Below are 19,043 nucleotides of genomic sequence, written 5' to 3' on the forward strand. Positions count from 1 at the left end.
GAACAAAGTTTGTCTGCAAAGCATGAGTTTGTGATGACTGACCCACGTGCCCACGGGGTATTAGAGGTTAAGGGAATGCAAATAAAAAAAATACAAAAACGTGTTGTCTCCAAAGAGATGAATTGAACAGAGTCACAGTAATCAAGAGTGAAATAATGATAAACTAATGGTTCATGCACGCTTACTTTCACATTATGTCTTTCAGGGTTGTGTCAGTGTTTCAACATAGATGTAAAGCATCCGCGCATCTTCACCGGTCCAGAGGACGCTCTGTTTGGCTTCTCTGTTTTACAACATGAATCAAATGGAGAGAAGTCGTAAGTTTGTGTTTGTGTGAATGAAGAAATAATTAAACTGTCATGATACTTACACAAAGAGGATGTACAATGAGTGTTATGATGATAAATGACTGACTGTGTCGTTCTGTTGCAGGATGCTGGTTGGTGCTCCGTGGGACGGGCCGCCCAACAACAGGAAAGGAGACGTGTACAAATGCATCGTGGGAGAGGAGAGGAACTCAAACTGCAGCAAAATGAATCTAGGTGAGAGAAACAAACATCCTTAACAAATCAACTCTCCCTGACGTGTTACTCAGATGCTACAATAAACTGGTCTGTTTATCTATGTCAGGTGAGATTGCTCTCCAGAACATCTCTAAAAACCTGAGGAATTCTCACCTGGGAATGACGCTGACTCCAGACTCACCTGACGGCTTCCTGGTAAGTGGTTTCAACACTGACAAACAAGATTTTTGCTACGTGAGCATTGGGGTTGTGTGTGGGAGCCTGAAGGGATGTGGTGAGACCAAGCTGTGTTTGTTTCACAGAATTTTAATGAATCATCTCTGTGGGGTATTTTTATTTGACTTTATGTGTGACCATGTTCGGTTCACTGATCCTCCACTTCCTGGACACCTTTTTGGAGATTCATATGCACATTCAACCAACTAAACTGCGTTTCGAGGGAAATGTATTTTCTCCCGGATTACGGTCGCAGTTTTAAACACATGCTTAACATTGTAAATTGAAACAATCAAAACAAAAAACGCAACAACACTACTTTGTTACGTTTAGTTAAAAAAGCATCATGGTTTGGCTTAAAGTGACAACGACATTGAACCTTGACTTTTAGTTTCACACGGGTCTCCTGGGGGAAAGTCCTGTGTTTGTTTAACCCGCCCGCCTGTAATGGACTTTCTTGCTAATTATACTAGTTATTATACCATGTAACTTTCAATAATGGTCGCTCGATATAAGCACCGCCCACCAGCCGGAGCACGCTTTCTCATTTTACAGCTAAACAGTACACTACAAGATGTTTCTGAAAACATTTGAGGTGATTACAGTAGTAGATAGGCATTACAGTAACATCAGTGCTGCCTAGTTTGACCGTTTGATCGGAGTTTGCAAGTGATTGACAGCTGTTATTGAATGAACAGCCAATAGGAACGCTCTCTCTCTGAAACGACCTGTGATTGGTCAAAGTCTCCCGTCACGGACTAGACTTTTTAAAGCCTGAAAACAGAGCAATGAGGAGGTGCAGAAGTCTAGTTATCTCTCAGAACACTTGAATTACAATATGTTGAAAGGTTATTATGGATGTTTTGCCCAATGATGCCAAAAACATTCTGCCTACTGCAGCTTTAAGTGAAAATGCAGTTTAGTTGTATGGGAACATCATTTTGAGGAGACAGGGCTGGCACATTTACAATGTCAAACACATAGACTGAGTTGGCTGACTGAATTGAGACCATGCTTTCAATGCGTAGGCATAATACCGTAATTACTGTAATTGTGCAAAGCCCGCTTCCTCTGGCCAATTTATGCTCTATTTTTGTGAGATTGTAGGAGGTACAAATTTAAGACTAATACTGATTTTTGTTCTCAAGTCAAAGTCAAATCTCAGAGCAGTCAAGTGCAAGTCCTCCTTTTTGTGACTCAAGACTAACTGGAGTCTATTACTCTGATACACACATCTCGCTGTTGCTCTCCAATTTCTCCAGTTTTGAGGCTTCTGGCTCGCAGAGGAACACACTTGTGCCTGGGCCAGCGAGCAGAAGTGTGTGTTTTGTACGTGTGTTTGTATGTTAGTTACTGTGTCTAAGTTCATGTGTGTGTGTGTGTGTGTGTTAAGCAAGTGTGCTCGCGTGTTTTGCTGTCTGCCTGGTTTTTACTGCTTCTCCGGGTGTGGAGTCGTGTACAGTTCACGAACGCCATTCAGTTTATCCCACTCTACTGTGTGTGTGTGTGTGTGTGTGTGTGTGTGTGTGTGTGTGTGTGTGTGTTTATCTGAACCCCAGTGGTCAGGTCTATAACAGGATCGGAATGCGTCTCCGGCCCTTTGTTAATGACAGACCTACCAAAAGCCATAGCACCTCTCTCGCTTTCCTCCGTCCTCTCCCTCCTTCCTTTCTCTCATCCCTTCTTCTCTGCCCCGTCTGTACGCCTGAGGAGAAACCCGTTCATAATGACAGGGCGAGCAAAACCAGGATGTTCTCTTTCTCTCGTTCTCCCCCCATTTCACCCCACTTTCGGTCTTTTGTCTCTCTGCTGTATGTACGCTCTTTTATCTTCTCTTTCCGCACTTCCCCCCTTATTCCTCCCCCTTGGTATGAAAGCCAAATAAACGGCATGCTTTGAAGACAGAAATATTTTTATACGATGCCTCCCCCCAACCCCACATTCACCCCCCCGACACACAATCAGATTTAAATTGCTCTACTGGTCTACTGTTCCAGCTCTGTTAAACCACTCATGACAACAGCGACTGCCAACACGTCAACAATAGTCGCTCTTTTTCTGTCCCCCCAAAACCACACTATTGTAGTTTTTCCATGACTTATTCCCTCTTGTTTTTGTCCTCATTTAGTCTTTATTTTCTGTGTTTATTCAGTCGCCCGACCACATTTGTCTACGTGTTTAAACCCTTTGATGACCACCTACACGTCTTGTGAGAGGAACACAAACACTTGAAAATATAAACCGCTCAAATTGACTGTAGATGCTCCCGGAATTGCTTCACCTGTGCGACAGATGTTGATGTGTTTGTATATGTTTGTGTGTTTGGCAGGCATGTGCCCCTCTGTGGTCTCAGGAGTGTGGTACGTCTATGTTCAGCACCGGCATATGTGCCTCCGTCAGCGATGACCTACAACCAAGAGCGACCATCGCTCCAACAGCGCAAAGTAACCACACGTTTGCACACACATTTAAGCAGAGAAATGTGCTGCACAGGCCTGGTTTAACCAACCAAATATTTTTTTTTAACTCCCACATGTGACAGGGTGCTCCACATACATGGACATCGTGATCGTGCTGGATGGCTCCAACAGTATCTACCCATGGTACGAGGTCCAGAACTTCCTCAGCAACATCCTCAGCAAGTTCCACATCAGCTTGGACCAGATGCAGGTAAAAGTGCAAAGCCAATGTGTATTTGCACTGCCTATAAATAGTATTTACATTAGTAATGGAAACTTGTGGGTTTGAATTTGAGCGAGTCTCCCACTTAAATCTCTGGAACCCCTTTTAGCTGTTGCCCAGAGGAGTAAGACAAACTAGTCCCTTGAGTGAAAACATGCGCAGAGTGACACAGGAACCAGTTTGGCAAATATGAGCAGAATGAATTGCTTTAGTAATGTAAAGGGACGAGAGCAGAGCGAAGTTGAGGTTTAGGAGGAATGGAAGTCGGAGGGGGGGATCTGGGGACGTTATTCTGAGCTGAACAACAAGAGGACTGAGAGGGGGTTTGGGTTTAGAAAAGGGAGGGTAAGGGGTAGCAGGCAATGTGAGGTGAAGAGGAAATACCTCTGGTTTTTGAATTAATTCAAAAATTCCCCAAGTGCACTGTTTGCTTAAAGAACAGGATTGGTACTTAAAGAGATAGCTCACCCCAGAAACAAGAGTCTCAGATGTTGCTTTCCACAACTATGTGCCAGCACAACCATGAACATGTGGCATCGCTGAAATACTTATGTCTCTGTGTGCACATTCAGGTTGGTATACTGCAGTATGGCGAGGTAGCAGTCCACGAGTGGTCTCTGAAGGATTACCAGACCACACAGGAGGTGGTGGAGGCCGCCAAGAACATCAGCAGACAGGAGGGACGAGAGACGCGCACTGCCTACGCCATCCACACGGCCTGGTAGGCCTGTCAATCACTGTTACTTCACTCTTACTGGCTGATGTTCTTTGTACTAAAACATACTGTAGATTTGGCTGGCTGACTGGAAACTGTCTGGCTGTTTAGATTCTGGTGAAACATTCTCTAAATATATCACTGTATAATTTGTAGTTATAATGACAATCAGGACTGTTTTTCTAGTCTGAGTATGAACCCATGAGGCTGATTTTGGCTCACAAAGAGATCAGATAAAATCGCATACTAACGTACCGCATACTAACGTACCGCATACTAACGTACCGCATACTAACGTACCGCATACTAACGTACCGCATACTAACACCCCGCATACTAACGTACCGCATACTAACACCCCGCATACTAACACCCCGCATACTAACGTACCGCATACTAACACCCCGCATACTAACACCCCGCATACTAACACCCCGCATACTATACTCACTCACTTACTAAATTAACGATTAACCTACTGTTAACACTAAAGTATACTCAAGCAAGACGTATCACATGACTGACGGCTGCACCCCCGCCAGCGGCTCAGTCACATCTCCGAAAACGTTGCAGCAAATTTCCAAACAGCCGTTATTTGGATACATTTATTACATATTGGAAATCTTAATTTTTACTTTCTTGCCTGAAAACATATTAAAACTTAATAAAGTGACATATTAACAGCTTAGCCTGGCTCAAAACCTCACGACGTGACGGCCGGTCTCAAGGCACCCAGACGCAATGCATTGTGGTGCAGTTGAGTATGTGCAGTAAGCTCACGTCACACACTCAGAAATTCTTGCTAATGTAGTATACATCCGAACATTTCTCACGTACACAAAATCCAAATACTATGCAGTGTGAACGTACTACATACTTAATTTACGTCATACTTTAGTATGAATAGTACATTAAGCCCCGTTCTGCCCGTTGTTGTGTGCGTTTCCATAGTGGTCTATAGAGCTGCGAAGATTAGGTAAATTAGTCCGCTGATGTATGAAAAAGCAACATGATAAGGGACGAGGGCTGCTGGCGGTCGCAGTGGTAAACACACTCTGCAGCCTGCAGTTCAGTGTGTCTGCACACACATTGTAACACGGGAAACATAAAGCTGCTCCAAATTGTGCGTATACCAAACAATACCAAATGTGTTTTTTTCCTCAATCAAAGCCTTGACTCATAGTCAAGTCATTTTCAAGTCTTAGTCAAGTCATTTTTTATGCTAAATGCAGTACCTGTGTGGATTTCTGGAGAATATGTGTCATTGTTTTTTGTTGTTAATTGATTTCCAATAATAAATATATACATACGTTCTCATAAAGCAGCATATTCTCCCACTCCCATGTTGATAAGAGTATTAAATACTTGACAAATCTCCCTTTAAGGTACATTTTGAACAGGTAAAAAATGTGTGATTCATTTGCAATTAATCACGACTAATTATGGACAATCGTGCAATTAATCGAGATTAAATATTTTAATCAATTGACAGCCCTAGTTCAAATAGTTGTTTTTTTAAGCACCTGCAATCGGCAGTTACTGTGATAAAAAATTATAAAAAAAGTGTAGTCCATTTTTAAAATACTCTCCTTTAACTTGTATTGCTGCCCAGTTCATGACTGTTCTTTGTAGAAGTATGTGGGGGGTTTTTAAGCCGGTAACCAGAGTCTAAAGAAACAGCTCTATACGTTGAGGGTCAGTGGCTGCGTGAAACCTCCAAGTCTTAAAATATCTCTTTCTTTTCAAAATAAAATTCCTGCTTTATTAAAGTCATACCCACATGGAGCACCACACCCAGACCCGATGTGTGGCCACAGCTTCCTTCTTGGGATGTGTGTGTGTGTGTGTTGGAGAGGTGTTCTACTTCTAGACACACACACACACATACACACACACACACACACACACACACACACACACACACACACACACACACACACACACACACACACACACACACACACACACACACACACACACATAGGTAATTGGAGAGTTCCTGTTTTCTGGTACATTTAAAGGTAAAAGTTGGAGGAAGTTTAGGAGGAACATTTAAAAGGTAGTTGAAAAGAGGTGACTGGAAAACGGAGCCAGTAAAATAGTGTAACTGTGGCATTAAAACGCCACTGATGGGAAATCCAGATACTACTACTGCACACACACACACACACACACACACACACACACACACACACACTCTCTCTGCTCTTTACCTTTAAACGTCACTACCTTTCCCACCCTGTCAGATGGTGAAAACACATCAGTAGACTCATCAGTGCTCATGACAAGAAAAAGAAATACTGAACATTTTTAAAGTGAAAGTTTTCTCAGGTGCGTGTGTCAGGGTAAAGAAATCAACTTACACAAACATACGTACTCCTGCTCATACACACACACACACACACACACACACACACACACACACACACATACAGATGGACAGATAGCAGCGCTGGCACGAGGCAGGAAAGTGACGGGGTAGAAAAACAGTGAGATTAGCTGAGCTGGACCAGGCGGCTGCTGGCTCAGCACGGCTGCAGGTGTGGCACAGCCTGACCCAGCCTGGTCAGCCAAGTAGTGCTCCTGCAGCTGTACAAATACACACACACACTTACAGTACACACACTTACAGATGAACACCGACACACATATTAAGGGCTCACATCATACACTCAAATTCCCATATTTGTATTACTATGCTTACAAGGACTGAAGGTATTCATTCCTTGGTCCCCCCCCAACCTCAACTTTAACCCTCTTCACTGCATCTTTGACCTTTAACCTTTACCCCTAACCGTGTCCTTATTATAAACTTAACCCTAAACCCAAGCACTTAGCTAACATAGCTCCTAAATATATCTCTCCGGAGGCTTTTTTGTGTGGAGAGTCAGTACACACTCATGCAAAGCTCAAGAAAGCTCACAAATTTGAAGACTTAAGACTTTGACTTTAGCTCACTCAAGTCAGTAGAAATAAACCCACCAAATATTCTGTAGGTTATATAACTTAAAACATAAATGCTATCAAAGTGTAGTGATACGTGGGGAGAATCAATAAAAGGCAAAGAACAGTTTGCAATGGAAAAGATCTCAACAAGTGTGAAAATGAGGACGACACCGGGGTCAAATTGGACCAACAAGACCACATGGAGGCACTGCGAGCTATGCTAGCTAACATTAGCAGAGATATAAGAGATCTCAAACAGGGACTCCGAGATGACTTAACCACATTCACAGACAAACTCACAGAACATATTCAAGCGTTATAAGAGACTCGGCTGTAGAGTGTTTGACATGACTTGAGGTGACAAAGCAAGCAAGACATTAAACAAGACAGCAACATAAACTAGAAGTGCACTCGGAGAGCGCAGACCTCCGTCAAGGCAGGTTTCATGCAGATCCTGTCAGGATGAGACAGAGCCAGGCTAGCTGTTTCCCTTCTTTCCAGTCTTTATGATAAGCTAAGCTAATGGCTGCTGGTTGTAGCTTCATGTTTACTCATATAGACTATGGGTGTCACGAGAACCGATACTTCGGTACCAACTCGGTACCAAAATTCTAAAAATGTGACGGTACTCGTTTTCTTCGGTACCGAAGATGCCTGTAATGGTCATTTGGTACCGGAGCGGAGGTACTGGAGATGCGATTCTTCCGGATCTAATTGGGGCAGTATACGGAACAAGTGTTCTCATCTGCTGTGAAATGAAGGAAGAAGAAGAACGCCGTAACAGCACGGAAAAAAACAACAACCTGAGACGTGAAAGATGGCAGCTGCTGCAGCGCTACATCCGCCTCAGCTCGTTGAGAAAACAAATAGCAAGAGTCGGGTATGGAAGTACTTTGCGTTCGAGGCGGATTTACAAGGAGCAATAATAGATTCGCAAAAACCAGTGTGCGGTGCAGTAACGGTGCCGTCATACTTTTCTTTCCAAAGGAGGAAATACTTCCAATTTAGCAAAGCACCTCAAAGACAGACATCCAGACAATATGGTCTGTTTTAAATACTTGAAGGGGACATGCCACTGTTCTGTTTTGCAATGTTAATAGACGTTTCTTTTTATTTATTACTTAAAGGCTACATGCCTCTGTTTCTTGTAATGTTCAAATGTTTTAATAAAGGAGTGCGTTTTGAATTACATGGGATTTATTGTTTTTTTAGTTTTTTTTTACCGTGGTATCGAATTGGTATCGAGAATCGTGTAAATTCACTGATATTGATATCGACTACTAGATTTCTGGTACTGTGACATCCCTAATGTAGACTCATCTAAATAACAGCAGGAAAGAAAAATAGTGTATTTCCCAACAAATCATTTGAAAGGACTTGAAATCAGCTTTAAAAAGAACTGCGATAACACAGTTTTAAAAGGAAAACCTGGAGCTAATTGAGGTCCCAATACATAAAAATGTGTGTCGGGAAAAGTTGCTTTGAGCCTGCTAACAGTGTGATGTTGACATGTAAATGACAGTATAATGACGGAGCACATGCACGGAGGACAGTCTGAATGCAGAGTAGATGACAGACTGGCGCATGGACATCAAACAGCCCTCTACAATTGGATTAGCCACTGATTTTTTATATTGCTCCACCCGTCTGAGACGCTCCCGCTCACCCCCACACACACACACACACAAAAGTACACACACCGACCACTGTGCCGTGTCATTACCACACTGCTGTGACTCCATAAAATGCCTTGTAAATACAACCAGGCCTCCCAATTAGCTCCACTCACTTTCTCTCCTCTTTCATGTCCCCTTCCCTCTTTTCTCATCTCTTTGTTTCTTCCATCCTAATATTTCTCTGCTTCCCTCTTTTCCTTTTTACTCTTCCTTCCCTTCTTACCTGTTTATGTCTGTTCTGTCTCGTCATATCACCCCCTCTCCTCTCCTCTCCTCTAACACTTTCCTTCCCCTTTTATAACTCTCTCTTCTCTCTTTCCCACCAGTTTTATTTCGCTGTATACATCACCCAATATTAAAACCACATCAGAGCAGTGTTTGCACTTCTGAGTTGTGATATTTGGCTTCATTTTACGGTCTTTTATCATTCTTTTAATTTGGATTCCCAACCCTTTTCCCTCCCTTCCAGTTACCTTCCTTATTTGTTTCTGTTTCTCTCCCTATTTTCTAGCTATTTTTCCATCTTTCCAGACTTGTTGTTTGCCATTTTTCGTTTCTCATCTTATCCAATCTTTTTCTAGTTGTTCCTCTCCATTATTGTTCTTCCATTCCTCTCTTCTGTTTTCTCCTCTCCTCTCCTTCTCAGCAGCACCCTATGTAATTTGCAGACTGCATAGGGGAAACGGTTGTTTTTAACTCTGAGTTTCTTGCGGCTGACCACGATGTTATATTTAGACAAGGGCTGGAGTTAGGCCTGAAAATGACTGAGTTCACTCGCAGTGACTACTCTCCCCAGTTCACTGTGTGTGTGTGTGCGTTGGTCTGAGGCTTACCAACCCTATTCAGCGCTTGAATCAGGTCCCACTGAGAACAGGTTTCCTGCAGACAAACAGGGTGCGGCTTCGGTCCGTTCGTGTGTGTTTGTCATTTAGGTTTCCTCTCTGTATCATGGCACAACAGGATGGGAATGCACAGATGCGGTCGCTGTGTGCAATGACACATGCACGCCGCATGCGATGACCAATTCGAGGCAACTGGCAGCTGATGTATGTGAGCCAAAAATGACCAATATAGTAGTGGAAAAGTCCAGTTGTAATTTGGATCATTTATATATCTGGCTCGATGGGAATTTAAGTCCAATCTCCGTGTTTCACTGGCTGTTCATTTTCTCAGAGAAGCACTTGAAATTGTATATTATCTTTATCGGGGAATGTTTATTTGAGATTTTAGGAAACCAAGTGACTGATACTCCCTTCTTTCCTCCCTCGCCCTCAGGCTCTTTCACTCCTTTCCTTCTATTTTCATTCGCTCTCTTTCTTGCGTTCTCTGTCTTGATTCAAAATCATTCAGCTGGATGTTTTAGTAAACTAGCACAACATGTTTCATCTGTCCATTTCTTTCTTTCTTTGTAGCACGGAGGCGTTCAGTGCCGAGCGCGGAGCAAGGGAGGGCGCCACCAAAGTGATGATCGTGGTGACGGACGGAGAGTCACACGACGGGGAGGAGCTGCAAGACGCTCTGGGCGAATGCGTGGACAGAAACATCACCAGATACGCCATCGCTGTGAGTACACCTCATCAAGTCCGATGGGTCATTCTGCTTAAAAGGACCTGCTAACGTAAAATAATCCTAATTTCTGGGTGAGTTTTATGCTCAAAATGTTGATTCGGGAGCTTTCTACAGTGACAAGAGTGAAACCTACATTATCAGCGGGGTGTGTACTGTAGAGCATCCTTGACATTCCTCACACATTGTGTGAAAGTGGTACGCCGACCATACACCCTCAAGCATCCACACAATACCACCACCACTCCCCCTGAAATAACATGTCTAAATTACCAAATGAACCTCTTGGGTCTACTAAAATAGCCAAGTGGGAACTAAAAGTCTTCCTTTCTAGCCCCACCCGACCCCCTCAACACACTGAGTGGAGGCAGAGGGGCAGACAGGCTCTCGTGGCTGGACTGGTTGCAGACCCCTCCCTTCACCACAAGAGAAGCTGGGGAACGTCCAGACACCACTGGGACCACAGAGGAGGAGAGCATGAGCATGAGGAGTGCCACTATAGAAATATGTGCAGACGATGAAGATGCACTTAGTAATTTATGGATGGAGAAGTTCAGCAACAAGCAGTCCCAGTTGGTCACACCGTGTTTGGATAGTCCTGAGGGTTGAATTATAGTTTTTTGCAACAGCTAAAACACAATTTCTGAAACTAGGGCCCTCTTGAAAAACATACACAAAAAATACAAAATATCTTACATCTCTTGCCAAAGAAAACACTTCATTCAAAACTATATAAACTCTTGCCAAAAAAAAATAAAGTTCTGAATATTTTCTCATTTTAAGAACTTGAGTGCAAAATGAACACAACAGTTTTAAGTGAAATTATAGAGAAAAAATAAATATATAAATACAGGCCTAGCCTACATCGCAATAGAGACAATATAGAAAAAAATATATACAATAGACATTTTTATATCGTTTTGTCGTTATCGTTTTATATCGATACCTTAGATCATCTGATTGGGGATTAAAAAGCAGAAATCCTGATTTTAATAACAACATAAAAGACTCTAATATCTGTCTTAAGAGACAAGGTACAGAGGAGACAGTTCCACTGGTTGTCCTCATGGTTACATTGAGATTATTATTCCATCAATTAAACTCCAAACAGTCACCCAAGGTATAGGGACGAATCAAAATTATCAAAAAAGTAAAATTCTATATTTGGCAGAAAATTAAAAAATAAATAATATGAGCAGAACAACATGTCTTCCTATGTAAAACTTACAAAGCCCTCTCAGAATCCTCCTACTATAATATATCCAGTAGTTGTGGTATTTCAGTCTGGACCAAAGTGGTGGACAGACCAATAATTCCTAGAAAATTCAACAGCAACATCTTTCCAGAAACAGTGTGCTCTGTTACTCTGGACAATCCCCAAGAGGTGTGTGGATTATCCACAGAAACAACAACTCTATCTTACGTGCACAACATAATGCTAGGTCAGCAAAAGTTTAATTTGAGAGAAGTAACCAGCCAACCAGAGATAACGAGGCATACGCAGCCTTAAATGCAAAAACAAACAAACAAAACTGCACGAAGAAAACAAGAGAGAATGAGTTGGGTTCTGTGGTCGAGTGTTTGTCCAAAAAGTCAAAGTGATGCATGGTGACAGGTAAGCGCCACTTGTTGCTCTCTGTGCTGCTGCCTACAGTACGCGGGTCGGTTGTGTGTGTTGAGTGAAAACGGCTCACAGGGGAGCGAAGAGCTTTCAAAACAAGAGCACGGTCACTGCACACTGTGTTTTATACATCAGTGCAGGTCAGGGGCTGGAAGTGTGTTTGTGGGGGAGTTTACGCAGGGCCATGCATGCATATACAATAATCAAATGCCATTGTGATTTAAGTCCCTTAAATCTGGAATTGTGCTTTATATTTTAAGACTTTCTCTTTCCGGTCTTCTCTGTTCATGACTATGTAAAAAGCCAGCAGCAGTTGGCAGCCTGAGTGGAATTTAATGTACATATTTATATGAAGGCTCTTTACACACTACAGCCCCTCTCCATCCCATACCCTTTTGAAAACAGAGGATTTCCTTAGTTTGCTTGGCAGCTGGAGTCACAGGGGGAGATTCTTGGGTTTGGTTTCTCTTATGGAATTTTCTCATTTGTACTTCAGGCGTTAAGCCACAGGCCACTGCCGCTACAGTATATCTCCTGCATCAGTCATCTCTTCACCTCGCAGCCGGGCCTGCACTCCTCATTTACAAATCCCCGGTGGCTATCATTTCCTCCGTTCTTATGTTTTCCAGTTGCCTTTAGGTATGGCTTAATTGCCAGTAGATTACACAGGCAGTGACACAGCTATTAAGTGTGTTTATTAGGGCTGTCAAAGTTAACGTGATAATAAAGCGTTAACGCATATTTTCTTTTTAACGCCACTTATTTCTTTAACGCATTAACGCAATCAATCTTTCGGAGGTCGTAGCGAACTCACTTCTAAAGCTAGAGTGAAGATACTGGCATCAAATGAAACTAGAACAAACTAAGGAATCCATTGGTACCAACCATGTCATACTAGCGTGTTGGGAGGGGGGGTGAAGAACGCTCCAAACTTGCTCCAAATTTTGGTGAGGGTTTTGATTTCCAGTAATAAATATATACATACATTTACGTAAAGTAAGCATATTTGCCCACTCCCACGTTGATAAGAGTATTAAATACGTCTCTTAATCTCCCATTTAAGGTACATTTTGAACTGATAATAAAATGTGTGATTAATTTGCGATTAACTACGGACAATCATGTGATTAATCGCGATTAAATATTTGAATCGATCATTTTATTTACAGTTAAATCCTGCAGCTCCAGATTACTTGTGTGCTACTTCAGTACATCTTCCCTCAGACTTTTATGATTTCCCTCTTCACTGTCCCTCAGAAACATGGAGAAGTGATTGCTCCGATACATGCCAAAGTGTCTGTGCATGTGCTCTGTTTTTGCCGCTTTCACCTCCTTTCTCTGCTTCCAGCTTTATCCGTCAATGTTTTATAGAGCTTGTGTTATCTGCTTATCCATTTACCGCATTTTCTCTTTTTTAAAATCTTTTTCCTCTCTCTATTTTTCTCACGCTGGCCTCCAGGTTCTGGGTCATTACATCCGTCGGCAGCAGGACCCTGAGACGTTCATTAAAGAGATAAAGTCTATCGCCAGCGACCCAGAAGAGAAATACTTTTTCAATGTGACCGATGAAGCCGCGCTCAATGACATCGTGGATGCCCTGGGAGATCGCATCTTCACTCTGGAAGGTTTGTGATACAGGGAATGAGACTCATGCACTGTTTTAAAAAAGAGAAAGAAAGAAAGCAGCGAAGTTGTAGTTCTGAGACGTTTATATCTACGTAGGCAGCGGCTCCACTTCACAGAGTTCGCCATGTTGCACCGCCAGGTTTCTACAGTAGCCCAGAACAGCCAAACCAAACACTGTTGACATTTCCTGATTAGGCCAGAGTTGATAACCTTACCTGGCTGTCGTCGCCGCCGCTCTCTTTCTCTTGCTTCACCACTCACTCCGCTCCAAATGACCTACGCTACTCTTACAACAACTGGCTCTAGAGAGGGCCATTCACGTTTTCACGTCAGCAACCCTAGCTCTTCTACACGCTTGGCACACGGGAAAGGATTCAGTTGGTTGTAATCTGCAACCTCACTGCTAGATACCTCCAGATCCTACACGCTGCTCCTTTAAGACGTACAACACCTATAAGCCTTTTATTAAACTCTGTCACATTTTTTACAGTATCACTGTCAGATTAATCAACATACTTTGATTCATAAATTAGATTGATTAGTCAAGCACAAACATGAGGATACAAAAACTGAAAGTCTGAGAAAGAAGAGGAAGAATGAAATACAAGAATATGAGATGGAAGAGAGAGAATATTTAAGAGGGTGGAAGGAGGATTAGGTCCATGTGAGAAAATACACAGTAGTCCTGCAGCGAAAGCAAGAAAAGTGAAAGACGGTAGAGGAAGTGTACAGCAGCTATCACAATAGTTGCGGGAACATGAGAGGAAGAGTGATGAAAAGCGATGCCACCTTTAAATGTTTAGGGAAATCAGAGAGGAAGGGACCGGAGGAGAGGAAAGGGTGAGGCACGTCTGCCACCTGTGGTCCTCAGGGTGAGCAAGAGCGCTGATCATGCCATCTAGATCTGATCCTCAGAGGGAGAGGAAGGAAGGGAGGAGGTGTGTAAAGAAACGTGACGACGGAGAACTCTGACTTGCTGTCTCTGTCCACCTCTAGGCACACTGGGCAACAACGAGAGCTCGTTCCACATGGAGATGTCTCAGATCGGCTTCTCAACACACTTACTGGATGTAAGTCCGGTAGCTGTTCGTATCTATGTGTGAACTGTGCATGTTTTTTACTTGTGTGTCTCATCCGTGCCCTCCTCCATTCTGCAGGATGGCATCCTGTTTGGGATGGTGGGCGCCTATGACTGGGATGGTGGCGTGTTGAAGGAAGGGACCAACGGACGCATCATGCCGCCAAGAGAGGCTTTTGAGAGCGAGTTTCCACTGGAGCTCAAAAATCATGCTGCTTATTTAGGTACCCGCATTCATCACATCACTGAACATGATGCTAAAAGGATCACACTTGTGGTTTCCACATGTTAATGCATTGCTATCATAGACCCCCCTAGCGGCTGGGCCCCAGAAAGCTTTCCCCTTTCTCCCCTTATGGCCGGGCCTGCTTGTGAACGAACTCCAGCTCTGGAACCAACTCTCACATCACACGTCAGATCTCTTAACCACCAGCACGTAAAAACACATCGCCCTCAGAGCAGGCTGAAGTCAGACCACACTTTCAGCTGCATGAACATGTACTATGAGGCAAACATTACCAACATTTACGGTCAACAAGATGTGACGCATTATTTAACTGAAGCACAAGTTGATTTTCACGGTAAAAATGGTCAACAACACCAGTATGACTCTTTTACTCTTCACTGAAGGCTATAGATTAGGTTGTAGTAATAGATGATGTGCATGTATATTTATTTATTTATATGTGTTTCCAGGTTACACAGTGTCATCTGTGATAGTTGGGGACTGGAAGAGGCTTTATGTGGCTGGTGCTCCTCGATTCAAACACAAAGGCAAAGTCATCCTGTTTGAACTCAGCGATGAGGGTGATGTCAACATTGTGCAGGCCCTCAATGGAGAACAGGTAAAGTCCCCCCTCTCCCTTCAGCCTCTTATTTGTTTATTCACCAGAAAACAGCCAGAGTCTCATTTGTCAGAGATTACAGCAATGACTCCACCTGGTGGCATCAAGCTGAAGGAGCATGTTTCTGTCTGTAGATTGGATCTTACTACGGCAGCGAGGTGTGTGGGCTGGATATCGACCAGGATGGCATCACGGATGTCCTTCTGGTTGCAGCTCCAATGTATCTCGGATCAGGAAACAAGGAGACTGGTCGAGTCTACATCTACACCCTCAGTGGGGTAAGACAGCAGTGGCATGGATCATTATTTTCCTTACGGATTATTATGCATCAACAAGAATACACAACATTTCTTAAACTGCTGTTAGGCTTCCATGACAATTTCTTAAAAAGACTGATGTATCCTGTATCCTGTAATTGACAGCGTGGCCCTTCAAGGAATAGCAAAAGCAATAAGGGAAAAGCAAATAGGGAAAAGAATAAGGAAAAATGAAGGGATAAAAATAAATGATTTTTAAAAATAAATACATTTTAAAAATATATACAGAAAAAGTCATTTAAATGCAAAAAATATATATATTTTAAAATGCAGGAATAAATATATACAGAAATAAATAAAAAAATAAATTGAAAATGAATAATTATTCTTTTCTATTTTATTTGTCTTTATATTTCGACATTTATTTATTCTTTTATTTTATTTCCAAATTTGTATTTACTTAATTAGTCTTAATATATACACATTTTTAAATTAGTTTTATATATTCTTTTATTTATTCCTCATTATATTTTCCACATATTTAAATGAATTTATATATTCTTTTATTTATTCCTCATTATATTTCCACATTTTTGTATTTACTTATATATTCTTTAATTTATTCCTCTTTCTATTTCCATATTTATTTTCTAATTTTCACAGATTTATTCTATATTATGACACTCTTATGACTCCAAACTCTTCTTCCTCCTCTTTCTTATCACCCAGGAGGAGGTGTTTGTATCCAACGGTACTCTGAAGTCAGAGGATAAGTCCCAGGATGCCAGGTTTGGTTACGCACTGGCAGCCGCTCCAGACCTCAACCACGACGGCTTCAATGACCTGCTGGTGGGAGCCCCGCTGGAGGACGAGCACAGGGGGGCCATCTACATCTACCATGGATTCGGTATCTACATCATCCACGATTACAAGCAGGTACTTGTCATTTGCCTACAATTACATTTTCACTGGTGTATTTCAGGATTCAATCAAACTGATTTTTTCTTTCTCTCTGCCTCTCCTGTCCTCTCAGCGTATTTCAGGGTCATCGATTTCCCCCTCCCTGCAGTATTTTGGCCGCAGTGTGAGTGCTCGGTTGGATTTGGATGGAGATGAGCTAATAGACTTGGCAGTGGGAGCCCAGGGCAATGCTGTAATGCTCAGGTAGGTAGAGGCAGAGTTGGGGACGGAGGGAAGGGCATTACCAGCACAGATTTTATTTTATAGCTGCAAACACTGGAAGATAATGAAGGTAAACATAAAATGCACCACCTATAGACAGCTGGTTTACACATTTTAAAAAATTATACATTTATTTCCTATGTAGACTGAAATCATCTATTGGCTTCTATATTTCTGTGGTGTCACATGGCTAAAACTTAAAGAGGACCTATTATGCTTACTTTAGAGAGCATACTTGTATTTTAGGTTTCTACTACAACATGTTTACATACTTCAATGTTCAAAAAAAGCTTTACTTTTCTCATTGCGGCTGTCTTTTCACCCTCTGTTTGAGCTCCAGTTTGCTTTGATTGGTCAGCTGGGCCTCTGTTGTGATTGGTCAACCGAACCAAACACTTTGAACTCCACTCCAGCTCCGCTCTAACTAGCTTTGTTTGAGGGCGTGCCAAACTAGCTGCTGGGCCAACCAGGTCTCCCACAACGTTTTGAGGGAAACGTATTCTCTCCTGGATTACGGTCGCAGTTTTAAACAGTTTTAAAACACGTGATTAACGTGTACTACGGTTTACTAAAAAAACATCAGGGTTTGGCTTAAAATGACGTTGAAACAAACCAAAACGAAAATGCAACAAATGACTGCGTTTCACACGAGACACAAACAGCGGTCTCCTGGGGGAAAGTCTGGTGTGTGTTGGACCCATCCACCTTCCCTCTGGCCCACCAGTAGTGGACTCTCTCGTTTGTTATACCCCGTTATTATTAAATAACGTTATTATTCAGAGTAACTTTAATTCACTGTTGCTCAATACATTACGTCACTGTGTCACAGATAAAGGTATTTGTGATACATAAAAGACAAACGTAATCCGCAACAAGACGTTTCCTTCCAAATTAGAATGCAATTTAGTTATATGGGAACGTAGTTTTTAGGAGACAGGGTTGGCTAGGCAGGTCTTATGCAAATGTGTTACTTGGTGACATCACCACGTTACGTAAGAAAAGGCGGGACTCCAAGCAAGGTGTTTCAGGCAGTTCAGGAGCAGTGTTTCTCTGGGGGTGATAATAACTCCCTTTGGTGTGGACTTTGTAATTTGAAGACCTTTTACATGCACAAAAAACTATGTAACACACTAAAGGAAAGAGAAAAAGCACAAAAGCATAATAAGTCCTCTTTAAATCCTGTTTTATCATCCACTTTCCCTCCTGTCCCCAGCTCTCGGAGCATAGTCCAGATCAATGTGAGTCTGTCCTTCCAGCCGCACTCCATCAACGTCATTCAGAAGACCTGCCAGAGGGGAGCCAGAGAGTCGGCCTGTCTCAACGCCACTGCCTGCTTCACAACCGTCTCCCGCTCCCCCGGACCACAAAGCAACAGCTTCGGTATAACTCTTTATTTTCTTACCCTCTCTAATCCTTATAAAACGAGGACTGTGGGTGCTGTGAATTGGCACAGACACACACACTAATTAGAGTGGGAACTTTCCAACACTCACCATCTGTCCTAATTACCTGCTCTCTCCTCAGATCTGTGGGTGTCGGCTATGTTGGACGACAGGAAGTTGTCTGCGAGGGCGCTGTTTGACGACAGCTCCAACCGACAGACCCAGCTGGCAGTCCAAGTTCACACAGGACAAACTCTCTGCTACAACCTGCCCTTCCATGTCTATGTGAGCATCAGTACACACATCAACCACACGTTTGACATTGAAATGATTTGGTGACTTTATTCTGTCACTAACATTTCTGTCTTTGTTGTAGGACACCGCAGATTACATCCGTCCAATTAGCTTCTCACTGCGGTTTAAGATCAACGATACAGAGAGCGGTCCAGTGTTGGATGAAGGCTGGCCAACAACAGTCAAGAAATCTGTGAGTGGTTATCATTTCTAGCTTCCTTACTGCATCACATTTCCTCCCTCTGTTCTCCATCAAACATGTTGTCCTCTCCAGATCCAGTTCTTTAAAGACTGCGGTGAGGACGATGTGTGTACAACAGACCTGGTGCTGCAGGCTCATATGGACATCTCTGGGACAAGGTACACATTTGAGATATCCCTCTTGTTCTATTTCCTTTCTGCATGACAAGATCAGATATGAACTCAGTAGTTG

The 19,043-nt window shown here is 42.6% G+C and overlaps 1 protein-coding gene across 1 annotated transcript in view; it reads left to right on the forward strand.

Moving 5' to 3' along the window:
* itga10 (integrin, alpha 10) overlaps positions 1–19,043 on the forward strand; it is a 31,173-nt gene that overhangs the window by 8,734 nt on the left and 3,396 nt on the right. The window contains exons 2-19 of the mRNA XM_074653548.1: positions 206–317; positions 433–542; positions 631–719; positions 3,070–3,184; positions 3,283–3,410; positions 3,995–4,143; positions 10,172–10,322; positions 13,406–13,571; positions 14,569–14,642; positions 14,730–14,874; positions 15,347–15,495; positions 15,630–15,773; positions 16,482–16,688; positions 16,786–16,916; positions 18,148–18,314; positions 18,459–18,601; positions 18,693–18,803; positions 18,885–18,970. Coding sequence (XP_074509649.1) covers positions 206–317; positions 433–542; positions 631–719; positions 3,070–3,184; positions 3,283–3,410; positions 3,995–4,143; positions 10,172–10,322; positions 13,406–13,571; positions 14,569–14,642; positions 14,730–14,874; positions 15,347–15,495; positions 15,630–15,773; positions 16,482–16,688; positions 16,786–16,916; positions 18,148–18,314; positions 18,459–18,601; positions 18,693–18,803; positions 18,885–18,970 — 2,377 coding nt within the window. The remainder of the gene's footprint in view (positions 1–205; positions 318–432; positions 543–630; positions 720–3,069; positions 3,185–3,282; positions 3,411–3,994; positions 4,144–10,171; positions 10,323–13,405; positions 13,572–14,568; positions 14,643–14,729; positions 14,875–15,346; positions 15,496–15,629; positions 15,774–16,481; positions 16,689–16,785; positions 16,917–18,147; positions 18,315–18,458; positions 18,602–18,692; positions 18,804–18,884; positions 18,971–19,043) is intronic.

Source organism: Sebastes fasciatus, chromosome 12, assembly GCF_043250625.1.
Source record: "Sebastes fasciatus isolate fSebFas1 chromosome 12, fSebFas1.pri, whole genome shotgun sequence".
NCBI lineage: Eukaryota > Metazoa > Chordata > Actinopteri > Perciformes > Sebastidae > Sebastes > Sebastes fasciatus.